The sequence below is a fragment of the Etheostoma spectabile genome, chromosome 15, assembly GCF_008692095.1.
Source record: "Etheostoma spectabile isolate EspeVRDwgs_2016 chromosome 15, UIUC_Espe_1.0, whole genome shotgun sequence".
NCBI lineage: Eukaryota > Metazoa > Chordata > Actinopteri > Perciformes > Percidae > Etheostoma > Etheostoma spectabile.
The window spans coordinates 6518184-6532152 of record NC_045747.1 but is presented as its reverse complement, the minus strand read 5'-3'; the positions used below and the strand labels follow the sequence as shown (position 1 = coordinate 6532152).

General features: G+C 39.0%; 2 protein-coding genes and 1 long non-coding RNA gene across 14 annotated transcripts in view; 2 read left to right on the top strand and 1 right to left on the bottom strand.

The window, feature by feature from the left end:
- Positions 1-4725, bottom strand: part of LOC116703633 (uncharacterized) — a 20922-nt gene extending 16197 nt beyond the window's left edge. The window contains exon 1 of the long non-coding RNA XR_004335472.1: positions 4604-4725. This is a non-coding gene — a long non-coding RNA (uncharacterized LOC116703633). The remainder of the gene's footprint in view (positions 1-4603) is intronic.
- Positions 2856-4579, top strand: LOC116703627 (interferon-induced protein 44-like). The gene is made up of 5 exons (XM_032538475.1): positions 2856-3236; positions 3463-3615; positions 3764-3935; positions 4028-4128; positions 4264-4579. The coding sequence occupies exons 2-5, from the start codon at positions 3529-3531 to the stop codon at positions 4423-4425; spliced, it is 522 nt and encodes a 173-aa protein (XP_032394366.1). The 5' UTR covers positions 2856-3236; positions 3463-3528; the 3' UTR covers positions 4426-4579.
- Positions 4726-6478: 1753 nt separating the features above from the next.
- spag9a (sperm associated antigen 9a) overlaps positions 6479-13969 on the top strand; it is a 28221-nt gene continuing 20730 nt past the window's right edge. For 10 of the 12 annotated variants that reach the window (XM_032538393.1, XM_032538385.1, XM_032538395.1 and 7 more), the window contains exons 1-4: positions 6479-6998; positions 10342-10462; positions 13420-13490; positions 13591-13679. In XM_032538393.1, the coding sequence (XP_032394284.1) occupies positions 6699-6998; positions 10342-10462; positions 13420-13490; positions 13591-13679 (581 nt within the window). In that variant the 5' untranslated portion in view covers positions 6479-6698. The remainder of the gene's footprint in view (positions 6999-10341; positions 10463-13419; positions 13491-13590; positions 13680-13969) is intronic. The other 2 variants (XM_032538390.1, XM_032538387.1) reach the window with 1 other exon arrangement.

Sequence of the window (13969 nt, the reverse complement as noted above, 5' to 3'; positions counted from 1 at the left end):
TGGTCTTCGGGCTCCTTTGTCGCCACCACCAGTGTCTGGATTCTATCTGGGTCACCAGTTATTTGCATGTACACAGCATTATTTGCGTGTATATTTATTGTAATTTTAAAATAAATTGGACCACAACATGAACATCATGTTGCATTGAAGAAAACTCATTATGCAAATGTTTACTGAGGTAGTCAAATAAATCAAGTGAGAAGTAGGGGCATTTTCTGATAGACTTCTATACAAGCCGGCTTCTATTGGCAAGCAATGGAGGTTTGCAAGCAATTTACCTGTTTGGAAATTAGATAGCATTCAGGTTTAAGGCACTTCTGCATTGGCTTCACTTTTCAGACCTGGAAGCTTGGAACATTATTTGTTACTGTCCATGGCTGTGTTGTCTGTGAATGTGCCTGCACATCTACTAGAGGCCAGCATGGATCCTTCTAATGAAATGAAATGGTTCAACAATACATTCAATTGTTTTGCAACATTTGTTAATCAATATTTATGTGGTGCAAAATCGAATAATATATAATAGGGATATTATAATGCACTGAATTCTGTAAGGATAAAGTATAAAAGTCTTGCACAAAAGTCATATATATACAGAACAGGGGAAAATTAAACTATTCTGATTGCGGGAGGGAAGCTTATTATAGTATTTGTTGCTCTACATCATTCCTTTGATGAGGCAGACGTAGTAGCAGACAAAGTAAAGTATGGTGAGCATTAATTGCAGCTTTTCACTCATTCAGTCGTGACTTAGTATATTGTCATTTGGTGTCCCTATCAGAAATAGTTGCAGTAATAAAATAAATAACTAATCCTGAAATTAGTAAATAATAAGTAAAAAAAATAAGTAAATCCTGAAAAATTAGTAAATCCTGAAATTATAAGTAAATCCTGAAATTACTCACAATTTGAACATTTCAAATTTAAATTGGACATGTTTAGAAAAGATGAAATTTCAGTTCAAGTGTGCCAGTCGAAGTGTAAACATTAAAAGAAGTTGAGATTTTAATTGGACTGTAATCACTAAAACAGACAAACTCTCTGTTAAACAACAGAGAGAAAAAAGCATATCATGGGGGGGGGGGGGGGGGGGGGGGGGGGGGGGGTCTGGGTGTCTTCCCCAGGGAAGTTTTGATGTATTTCCTGTATACACTTTAATGAATCAATTTACAGTGGAAATACCTTTATTTTGTGTAGAAGAAAACCACAGATGACAATTCTAAATGTATCAAAAAGATAATGGAAAGTATGTTGTTGCGTGTCAATGGGCATTTTTAAGTGTTTTTTACAGAAATCCTGAAGTTTTCTTGAGGGACATACTGCATATACCTGTGTATCACGTACACTACACCACTGGAAGAATACTGGGGCAGGGTTAGATGGTAAGCAGAGGTGAAAAACTGGTTCAATGTGTTGTCGCTTGATGCTCACTCGTGGCATGTTTCCTAAACTCAGTCACTGGGTGGGGCTGTGTCAAGTGAATGAAAATATGTAACCACGTTTGCAGAGTCCAGGTAGGAAATGTGCTGCATGATGCACATACTGTGAATAGAGAAACCAAAATAGACACTTGCACAACAGCCAGGTAGCTCAGCATCTCCACAGCTTTCTATTGGACCTCTGGGTGTCCAATAACTGCTGACATCTTAGGGTGGAGGCCGCTAATTCTGAAGAAACTTTCCAGCATGTTTTCAAAATGTACTTTTAAATGTGTGACACACCCAACCAAACACTTAGCTCACATACCTGGACTGGATGACCTCTTTCAAGGAGAAACATTATTTTAAATCAGGTTAGCCAAAGGAAACCGAAAGGATGTTCAAACCTTTAAAACTGCGTGCCCTAACGCAATGCACATCAATGTAGATAACGCCAAAGAAGAATCCACTACTACTGGATACTCGTAGGTATACAAACCATGTCTTTGCAATTTGTAAATATCAACCAATAATAATGTCATGCTTTAAAAGCTGTGGTTTACTTCTATGGTCACATGATTTGCCAAAGTGATGTGTAGGAGCTTGGAATACAGTATAAAAAGCTTAATTTCTCAATTTCAGTTGCATAACTTGAGGTAAACCATCACCACTTTTTCCACAAGCAGAACAGATGAGGTAAGATCTTTTTTAATTAGATTTGAAGTGAAATATTAAGGATTAAGTAACAATATTTTTAACTCTACAATCCAGTACCTACTTTTCTGTTGTTTTGGAAACCACTGCTCTTTATAATAATTGGGCACACCATAATTATATCATGTTGCCACTAAAAAAAGTAAAAACAATCTTTTAGGACTCTGTAGATAAAGGTTTCTTAGGATGGAACAATTGAACACAAAACTAAAAAATACTAGAGTGCACATGAACTAGATTAGTTGTATTTGATGTAATTTCTAAACTGTAATTATTTTAATGTAGTTATTTTCTAGCCCTACTCTTTCATGTTCTAAAACAATAACTCTCAAATATATTCTGTTGAAATTTGGTTTGGTTTTAGGCTATGAATAATGTTCCGATGAAAAAAGTGATTCTTGTTTACACGTTGCCTTGTTTATTGTAGCCGTGATGGCATGGTCATGGATAACATCACTGGTCCAATCAACCCCTCCCCCACCTTCTCCTAGTAAGATGCTTAGAATATGGTTTGAACTAAACTATGGTTTCAAATAACTGAAAATTACACATTCTTCATGTTTGATGAAGTTATTCCCTTCAATGTGACTCATATATTACATCCCCATGTGCACTTTAGCTTTGACCGAAGATTGGAGGAACTTAAAATGGGGGTGAGTTATGTGCTAAATGTGTATAGCCTCAGATTTTTAATAGCTTTTTTTGAACTAACAACCTTTAAAAACAAAAGGGCACGACTGCACACACTCATTTGTTGAGAATGCATTTTTAATGTAAATTTATGTTAGTTGTCAGCCTCACTAACATGATGGTCATGGGTGTCTGTAACAACAACATATGTACAAAGTATGCACTATATGCAACATTGATTTAAAGAAGTAAATCTGAAATATTATAACCTTTTCTTAATTGAACAGCAAAGACCAGCAGTTTGCGAAGGATTACCGTCTTCTTAACGATGATCAACAGCTCCGAGTTCTGCTTTATGGACCCACCGGTTCTGGCAAGTCCAGCTTCTTCAACTCTGTCGACAGTGCTTTACAAGGCAGAATCACTGGTCAAGCTTTGTCAGATGCAATCTATCAGGAGAGCTTCACCACAGAAGTACGAATTCATTTTAAGTGGGGTTTAACTGAGGTCATGTATATTGTGGAAAATAAAACTTCATCAATATTTTATGTGTACCTGCAATGACAATTGCAATGTACAGATCAGGCGAGCAGCAGTGTTGAGCAACTAGTTGTGATGAACATGCAAGAGACAAACTGCTGCGTCGATCAGTCATTAGGTGGCACTATTGTTGTTATAACAGCTCTTTTCTATTTTACAGTACAGGACTTTTAAAATCCAAAACGGAGGACCAGGAACATTTTACCCCTTTGTCTTCACTGACATCATGGGCATTGAGCAAGGAACCAATAAAGGAGTTGTTGTGGAAGACATCAAACAAGCTTTAATGGGACACATTAAAGTTGGTTACAATGTAATGACTACATTTTTAAATTTGTTGGATTTCAGAAATACGATCCAGCTTTGTGAACTGTTTTCCATTAAACATTAAATGTACACAAAGTTTAAGAGACAGCACATGCAAAACTCATTATTTAATTTAATTTTACATTGTTTTCCAGTTCAATCCCGTCTGTAAAATATCGGAGGATGATAACAACTATAACAAAACCCCCACTCTAAGTGACCGAGTTCATGTTCTGGTTTGTGTAATCGCTGCCAACACAGTAAACATGCTGAATGATGAAACTGTAAGAAAGATGAGGGAAGTCAGACTTGCAGCTAAAGACATGGGTAAGAGTATGGGTTAGCACTGGGGTTTCATAAATTGAATTATAAATGATCTGACAAACAACATTTTGATTGAATCAACTCTGTATTATCAGGTATTCCCCAACTGGCTATTCTCACCAAAATTGATGAAGCCTGCCCAGAAGTCAAAACAGACATAAGGAATGTCTATAAGAGCATGTACCTGAAGCAACAGGTGAGTCTCTATTTTTATGTAGAGAGTTGTTATCCAAGTTGGAATACAATTTCACTTTTCATTTTTAATAATCTAACACATAAATCTCCTTTAATCAACATTTTCAATTTTTAAATGTCAAACTTTTAAATTTAGATGGAACTATTAAGTGTGACACTGGGCATTCCACTGTACTGCATCTTTCCTGTGAAGAACTACCACTCAGAGATCGAGACACATGATCACACTGACACACTGATACTGAGTGCACTGAGACAGATGATTAATTTTGGAAAAGACTTTGTTGACAGCATGTAGACCTACTCAGGGAAAATCTTGCTTTAGCAGCGTGAAAAGAGTCAGTCTGCAAACAGGAATGACATAAAGTGGGCTTCTGGGTTTCCATTTGCATGCATGTGATGCATATCTGCTATAACTTGTCTTACATCTACCTTGCTGAATAAAGTATCAAAAAACTCAAAATGCATGAGATTACGTTTAATTGCATGTATCATTAGATATGTATAGATTCAGTTGGTAATTTTTGGTGTTGGTTAATCATTAATCTGGTCATTAGCGGGTCATGTCTCAGTCGAAACTGGACAAAATTTGGTTGAACAGTGAATTTTTTCACTGACTTGTCATACGACTTGTTACAAATGTAGGCCTTTAGTTCAAACAGCATTTTCTATTTCAATGTGTTGACCTTATATACAGTATACTGAAATGTTGTGCTCCAGAACTGCTGCACTGTAAAAAAAAAATAAAATAATTAAAGTTGTCATTATTTTCCTTTTAATTAATTTCTTCTATTCCATATACCTGTCTGTGTGTGATGCAAACCGTCAGAAGTGATTCAGGTAGTATTATACACAGATGACTTGGTCATCTTCAGCCCATGTAGTGCTGGTCATAACAGCTTCTGAGAGTATGCATGCAGTATGGTGTTGATTTTGATATAAAATACAATGCTAAAAAGAGTAAGATCATGATTATCAGAAGTAGAGAAGACAGACAGGCAACCTTCCCTGACTTCTATCTGTCTGGCACTGCACTTATGGTGTGCAGTGAGATGACATATTTGGGCCATATTATTGCAAATGACCTTTCTGATGATAAGGATATCTATAGGCAGCGTTGGAAGCTGTATGCTCAAGCGAACATGCTGGGTCGTAAGTTTAGCATGTGCTCTGTACCTGTGAAAATCTCACTCTTTAGAGCGTATTGTATACCTTTGTATACGGCCTACCTGTGGTGTTGTTATAAGCAAGGCAGCATTTGAAAACTCATAGTGGCTTATAATGACAGCATGAGGCTGCTGCTGAATGCTCCAAGAAACTCCAGTGCAAGCCATGTGTTTGTCAGCGTTGGGGTACCTACCTGCTCTGCTGTTTTACGTAACCTGATGTATAGATATATGTGTAGGGTATCTGAGTCAGAAACTGACATTATCACTGTTTTGGCTAACCCTGTATGTAGTTCTGTCAGATTCTCCTCCAGACTGTGGAACCATTGGCAAACATGTCTGTATGTTAGACACTGAACATTGTGGAAGGCTTTGTTTTTTGTATTTTGTATTTTTGTGTTTGTGTATGTTCTTATTGTGATATGGATCCCCCTGGGTCTGAAAATAAGTTTATTATACAATATACCCTAAAACTAAACAGTGGTGACAAATAAACAAATACGATGATTGTCCATTTCCACGTCTGTCTCTGGAGAGCGTGGGCCTATAATAATGCATTAGGCTATGTAAACGTCAGGTAAAGGTGTCCCTTGAGGATATTTAAAATAATAACTTATAAAAAAGAAACAAAATGTGATTCTTTTTTATTCTCTCTCGAGTTTGCCATTACTTGACATTCTCTCTTTTATGTTACGATTCAGTATTTTTCTGTAATTAAGCTCGAAAATAATTCAGCGCAAATAATCATGTCATTAGTATGACGTTACGTCATCACGTGAGCGGGTCAACAGCTCAGCTGTTGTGATGGTAGCTTCATGGACCCTCGGATATGCTGCTTTTACAAGGCCACTTGGACGAAAATACCAATACGATTCTTTTACAACCGGCCAGGTGATGTCGTATGCATTCATACTGTGTGTAAAAGTATTATTGCATTCCTAAATACACAAATAACATGCATTCATTTTGTATTTTCGGTGTAGTTAGTTCTTCATTGTGTCCGTGTAGCACCCAAAAAAGCTATAATTCTGCTTTAAAAGATTACTATTCAATGAGCATATAATATTCCCACAAGATAAAAAAAAGCAAAAAAACAAAAAATACATTTCAGGAATTCATGATCTTTTCACTTCTCTGTGTGATATCGGTCTTCAGTGTGATGTCGAAACTGGGAAGATGAAAGATTTGGAAGAGCATTTGAATGCAGCATGGGACAAGTGAGGGAAAGAGGAAGGAATCCACGTACCCAATCTTCCATCGCCAGCCGTGTAATGTCCTCAATGTTTAACACTACGTTTATTTGATGAAACGCTGCTTTCAAGTAAGCGGATAACGGTTTTCATAGTGGCGGGGTGACGCGGAATAACCCACATTGGTGCAGTTTGCTGAACGGGAGAGGACTAAAATGGAGCTGGAAGACGGAGTTGTGTACCAGGACGACCCGGGGACATCAGCGATGATGTCTGAGCGGGTATCGGGCCTGGCCAACTCCATCTACCGCGAGTTCGAGAAGCTTATCGGGAAATACGACGAGGACGTGGTGAAGGAGCTGATGCCGCTGGTCGTGGCCGTGCTGGAGAACCTGGACTCGGTGTTCGCCGAGAACCAGGAGCACGAAGTGGAGCTGGAGCTGCTGAAGGAGGACAACGAGCAGCTCATCACCCAGTACGAGCGGGAGAAAGCGCTGAGGAAACATGCAGAGGAGGTGAGTTGAATGGAGCAGGACACAAACACTGACTGGGATGGTCGCATCCTTGAGGGGAGAAATCAATGCTGCCTCAGGTGTTTGGTCCTCCCAGCATCCCTTTGCGACGAATTAACCAATACACGTGGCGGGGTAGCATCCTGCTCATTAGGGATGTAAACAAGGCATGTCACTGGTCATGGCTAACGTCTGGCTGAATGGCCCTCTCTTTGTATTGACTGTATGTTATACAGTTATATTCACTTACATAACTGCATGGTCTTTATAATACATCCAGGCGCTATATCTCTATTCTCCAACAATGATAGTTCTTACCCACACTGCCACCAACCTCTATCAAACCCATCAGCTCGCCTATTGCATCAGATAGTGAATTCACGTCTTAGCTCAGACCCTGACTGAGGAAACAGATGAAATGACTCAGCATTTTTGGGCCATAATTATAACATACGTTTAAAAAAGAACAGGGAGAAGAAGATAGGGCATAGGGCACATCACACTTGGTCTGGCTTTAAAAGATGGAGATAATTAAGGGATTTTAAATGATTCAAAAACGTCCCTAAATTGGCCCTCAGGTGTGTAATATGTCTATTTCATTCATAACTTTACGATGCACGTCGCGCAATGTGGTTGTACGTCAGTAACCGACACTAAATTACGTCCCCCTTCCATTTAGCGCAGACGTTTTATTCCTTTTAGTTCGTGTTTGTGTTGGCCTACTATTTTCCCTTGTCCCTTGTACTTGTGTAAAGCGGCCATGGGTTTTGCGGGTGTATAAATATAAGTTATTATTACGTTGGTTGCCACAACAAACTCTTAATTAGAGATGGTCGATCCGACCGGTATTTCGCTGGTATCGGTATCGGGAAGTAGGCCTACTGAAGTTTGCACCGATCCCATACCACGTAAAGCCCTAAAGAAAATCTGCATTAAAGTAGTTCATTTATTTTCTTTTTCTGTTATAACTGACTGTCAAACTGGATGCTGAATGAAAGAAAGTTCTGTGGCATTCATTGTTTGTGTTTGTTCATGTTTCTCAAAGAGTTAAAGCTGAGCCAGACCGTCAACAAAGATAGAAATCATATCACATCCATGCAGTGATAGCAGTATACAGCTGTTAAACTGGTACAAACACTGGTATCGAATCAGTACTCGGTATTGGCCGATAAGTTCAGGTATCAGAATTGGTATCGGGAAGCAAAAAATCGTATCGGACCATCCCCACTCTTAATGCTTTGGCTCGTGACACATAACGTTACCCGGTTTAGCACACGATACTTCCAAAGTAGGCTCAGTTACCGTATGCAACACTTGAAATGAAACGATGCATCTGTAATGTATTCTGTCATTGTAAATTAATGATTTTTTTGTCTGAGCAAAACATTCATTGCAACTATATTAACCTCCTCGGAACACTAACTTAGTAATCTACAGTGGGAATCTGGGCAATATAGCACCGTAAAGAAAAGACCTTTACAATAGCAAGCGTATAAAAACACTACCACTTTTGTCCAAATCGGCCGCTAGAATCAACACAAATGGAAAGTTACAGACTTTTAAATAAACAAAATATGTAATCAAGTTAGCATTTTGTAGCAAAAGCTGTCACTCAATAATAATAATGTATTTATAATTTATACTCTTTATTGATCCCCAAAGGGGAAATTACAATTTCTTCAGACATTAAACAAACAAAGATTGCCAACATACATGACACCCAGATGTGTTTGCTGTGTGTGTGTGTGTGTGTGTGTGTGTGTGTGTGCTGTGGTGTGTGTTAGGGATTTTTTTGTGTGTGATTTAGATGCATAAATTTGTCTCCAGGCCCTGAGCTTTTATTTTGAAGGCCAACGTAATGTGACTCAGACCTTCTGTCCCCGCTTGCTTCTTTGACTCGGGGCATCGGGACAACGGGGACACAGGCCCAGTAGCATTGGACATGTAGACCCCTCCGCACACAGTGAGACTGAAGCAGTTTGACAGCCAGACACACAAACACACTTCATACACTCTGACAGTGCTACTGTGTCCTTTGTTGTTATAGTTACATATCATGTCAAATATAAATGCACAGTGTTTATGAGATTGTCCAGGGAAATACCCTTTGTCCACTCTTAGAGTGAGCCGGGGTACGCTGAGCCTGTTGGAGTTATTACTTCCAGGTCGTGTGATCCTTTGTCAGAAACACAGAGAAAGCTTCCCCCAGCTTGCATTTTTGCTCTCTTTCCTTTTTTTTGCCTTCTTGGTTTAAAGTGTCAAAATCTGTTGTCACAGATTGACCCGTGCCACATTTTCAGAGTAGTAAAGGGTGTCACATTTCTTTTTAGGAGGCTGTCTTCAGAAGAAGGTTAATTGATTTTTTTGTTTGAGACCTTTTTCTCGCTGGGTTGCTTTTTAACCCATGATAAAGTATTTCCGAATCACACAGATACAAAATAGACAGTTTCCTCATCCTCCCTGCTTTCTTATTGTTACCCTGTTTCCTTCCTGTTTTTGGGATGGGATTACTGTTGTTACATATATTTTTAGATCTACGTTATTTAATGTTTAATTCAAATGAGCTAGGCAAACCTAAATGAATACCCTTCAGATCTACAGTAAACAAAATGCTACACATGCATTAGATTAATTTAATCTTGAGATCATTTGTCACTAAGTTTTTTTATTTTCAGTCATGAAGCGCAAAATTACAGACTGCCGAGCTGGCTTCAACATGTCTTTGTACTTTAAACTACAGTAGGACTCATGCGTCCGGGGGCAGCCTTTAGGGCCTGCCTCGCTGGACAGGATGTGGACGCTGACACATGCACACTCTCCAGCTCAGAGGTCCGCCTTGAAGGAAACTGGGAAGAACTGGAATTTCCGCATGAACCATTAAATCAAGATCCTGTCCCCCTTATGCTGATTCAGCCATATTTTTCACACCCATCATCATGGTACATGTTGTGAAAAGTTACGCTGTCACTGTGGCACATGTTGTCTGTGCTATTATGTAAAACACTGTGTGTGTGTATAGGGCTGCAACTATTATTTAACCATTCATTTCACTATTGATGAATCTGCTGATCAATTTAATCCATCAAATGTTTGTTTGAAATGTCAAAAAGTATTGAAAAAATACTCGTCCCAACTCCCCAGACTCCAAGGCAACACCTTCAAATGTCTTATTAAGTCCGACCAAAAGCCCATCCTCTCATTTGAGAAGCTGCAACCAGAGATGGTTTGGCATAATAAAACAATAAAACAATTTTGCCTGAAAAATAACTGAGACAATTAAGTTGCAGTAGTCTGACCAAGGCCTTTGTTTGTTCGTGTGTGTCTTTGTGTCTGCGTTCCTGAGTAGAAGTTCATTGAGTTTGAGGACACTCATGAGCAGGATAAGAAGGACTTGCAGAACCATGTGGACAGAATGGAGTCTCACTCACGGCAGCTGGAACTTAAGATCAAGAACTACGCAGACCAGAGTAAGCGCACACACACACACACACACACACACACACACACACACACACACACACACACGAGACACATCCACTATTGAAATTAAATTATACCTCAAGGATGATTTTTATTACATCTGTACAAGGCTTTCCCATTCTCCCCTCTGCCTTTTGCCATTTTTTTACACTCTTCATATAATCTTCCTTACTTGTTTGATGTCTTTCTCATGGCTTGTTATGCCTACTTTCTCTCTCTGCGCATACACTTACACACACACACACACACACACACACACACACACACACACACACACACACCACCGTACACACTCTTTCTCCCTCTTTGTGGGGGTAACAGTAATGGGATTATAGGATTTCTGTTATTCATGTCTTCCTAATGCGGCAGTGCATTACCGCCCATCTTACTGGTGTATTAAGGAATGGAGGGAAAGTGGTTAGCTCTTACATTCTGTCTGGTTGAAACTAGTGGAGTCACACAATGACCGGTATTTAGTAGCAAAGCAACACATCTGTTTAAAAGTGAGCCATTCACCCAAAGCTTCTTAGTGTGTGGTTTATTTTGGAAAATGAAATGTAAATTATTTTTATTTTACATAATTGATTATTTCTCTTATTTAGGAATACATTCATTGAGTGTATACATGCTCCATGCAACTAATCAGTGGGTTGAATCAACCCTCTGCCACTCGCAGTCCATAGTAAATCATTCATTCATTACTGTATGCATCACCTGAGCTGAATGTGTCCTGAGACATTTATGACAAAGTCCACAGCTGATGACGGGCAATGATAGTATTGCTGAGATTTTTGAAGCCATTCTCCTGCTTTGGTCTTGCCTTTATTTTATTTTTCTATTCATTAATCCGTGTTTCAAATCAGAGATCCAGGCTGGAGATACACTATGGGGCGCTCCCTTTTAAAAGCAAATTTGAATTTCAGGGAGGCCCTTTCCGGGGGCCTGTTGCACGAAAGTAGAATAAAGATATCCAGGATAAGTGAAGAAGCCCAGCTTGACTTAGTGTGATCCGCTCATCGCGGCATAATCGGTTGCACGTTTGCCGGGCCAGGATGAACCGGTGAAGCAATGTCAAGCCAGTGCAACCATTTCTAACCATCTAAACAACTGCTGTAGTAGGGGTTTAAATCAAACTCGTGACAACAATAGTGACAAATAATGCATGTTAATAAAAATAAATCAGAACACGTGCAGAAGACAACGGAATAACTTAAACACGTTTAGTTTGGGTCAGAGCAGCAGCTGATTTGACACATGAGACTCCAGGATTAATCTTAGCCTGGCTGTTAGCCTGCTCTGGACCAGGCTAGTTGCAAAGAATAAATCTCCATGGTTACTTGGCTGGGTTTAATTCAACCTGGTTTTGTGCAACCAAATCAAAGCTGAATTCATCCAGGATAACTTGAGTATCCCGGCTTAATTCCTTATCCTGGTTTCGTGCAACAGGCCCCCGGTTGAATAAAGTTATATTATGGTTGGGTTATATGTGTATAGGGCTTCAGTATGTTAAACCTGCTGTTTTTAATCCCTCAATTGCCTTGCCCCAACCTACATCTCTGAGCTGCTACACCCGTATACAACAACCCGTTCTCTCAGGTCAGCTGATCAACTCCCCAAAACAACGCGTAAGCTAAAAGGGAACCGTGCCTTTGCTGTGGTAGATCTTAACTGTGACACAATCTTTCTCTGCCCATTTGACAGGCCTCTTTACCTCCTGTTTTTAAATCTCTTCTCATTGGCCTTTGATACCAGGCGTTTATGTATTTGATACCAGAGATTTTAATTTTATTGTTTTACTGTATGGCTGTCTTCTCTTGTCTTGTCTCTTTAATTGTTTTATATCTATTCTGTTTGTATGTTATGCCTGTGTGAGTTATCTACAAAAGGCATCCAACAATCTGATGATGAAGATTTATACATAGACACACATCTCACCGTCTTGGCTTCTCAGCAGATTTATGACGTATATTAAATGGACTGGAATGGGTGATCACGTAGCTCCCACACAGATCAGGAAAATGAATCTGTTTGCATTTCAATAGTGTTGTTTTGACTTACAGAAATAAATGTCTTTTTTGTAAGTGTTAAAAACAGCTTTTTAGGTAAATAAATGATTAATTCAAACCAAATTTACACTCACATTTAGCTTCTCCACACATTGATTTGCCAAACTTTCACAGCACTAATACGAATACTCAGGAGGGATTACTTCAATCTCGAGCTGTCTCCCATGTGTCTAGCCTCTGTATAGCCTTCTAGCTTCACTTCATTACATGTCTCCATTCCCCGGTAATGCCGGAATACACATAGCCAAGACATCATCACACAATATGCAGAAGCTTGTGCTGCTGTGATTGATATTACCCATTCTTTTATACTGTATATCCGCCAGTTGCTCTCTGTGTGGCTTAGGCTGGACCTGACGCGCTAATAGGGGATTAGGTATTTTTGTCACTTTATAAATTTGCCCAACATTGATACCCATTTGAGTGAGGTTATCCCCTCACTATCCGACTGGTACTGCAAAGTTATGCAATTGCCACTCTCATATTTGTACATTAAATATGCAGCTACTACCAGCAACTGTGTAACTTAGCATAGCATAAAAATGGGGAAACCAGCAACTCTAAAGCTCTTTATTTGACACATATAAAAGTTATATCTTGTTTGGTTAATGTGCACTAAAATCAAAGTGTGAAAACAATAATTGGCTGTTTGTAGCGGGTGTTTCATGCTGTTGCTTGACTCTGAGCAGTTTCAACGAGCTGAGACTCCAGGAAAGTCTCAGATGTAACCCTTGTAAAGTGGTGACATGTTTTACGTTTTGATTTTTGTTCAAACTTTTATTATCATTTCACAAAAAGTTCATAGACAAAGTATAATCCTGGTCTTGTGCATTGTAAATTGACAACTTTTAACTGAACAGTGTTGTATTTTGTTTCAGTTGGCAGGTTAGAAGAACGTGAATTGGAGCTCAAGAAGGAATATAACTCCCTCCATCAGCGACACACAGAGGTAAGGGGTAGAGAAAGGCTAAAGAAAGGAGTTGTTGAGTTGTATTCATTAACCACATTCATGACTAGTTTTCTGTGGTTCTTTGGTTTGACTTCTGCAGATGATCCATAACTATATGGAGCATGTAGAGAGGATCAAAATGCAGCAGATAAGTGAGACTTCAGATTCCAGCGCGGTCGGCCGAATCAGGTAAGGCCATAACAGATACTGTAAGTTTGCGTTATTGTGTTGTTAATGTCATATGAATTGAATGGTAAAGATGGGAAAGACTCCCATGTTAATGACTTTGGCTGCGTCCATATTTGTTTTGTTTTCAGACACCATATTTGTAAGTGTCACTTTGGCTATTTTGGTGCTTTCTGAAAAATCTGAGTTGCCCACTTGTAATTAAAACTTCTTGACATTAACGCGTTTTACATTGAAGTTGAATATATATATATATATATATATATATATATATATATATATATATATATATA

Excerpts from the sequence above, each read along its gene's own strand:
- LOC116703627 (XM_032538475.1), top strand. The coding sequence starts at position 3,529 with ATGGGCATTGAGCAAGGAACCAATAAAGGAGTTGTTGTGGAAGACATC. Across the intron at positions 3,616-3,763 it reads ACATTAAAGTTGGTTACAAT|TTCAATCCCGTCTGTAAAAT; the intron begins GTAATGACTACA and ends ATTGTTTTCCAG. Across the intron at positions 3,936-4,027 it reads ACTTGCAGCTAAAGACATGG|GTATTCCCCAACTGGCTATT; the intron begins GTAAGAGTATGG and ends CTGTATTATCAG.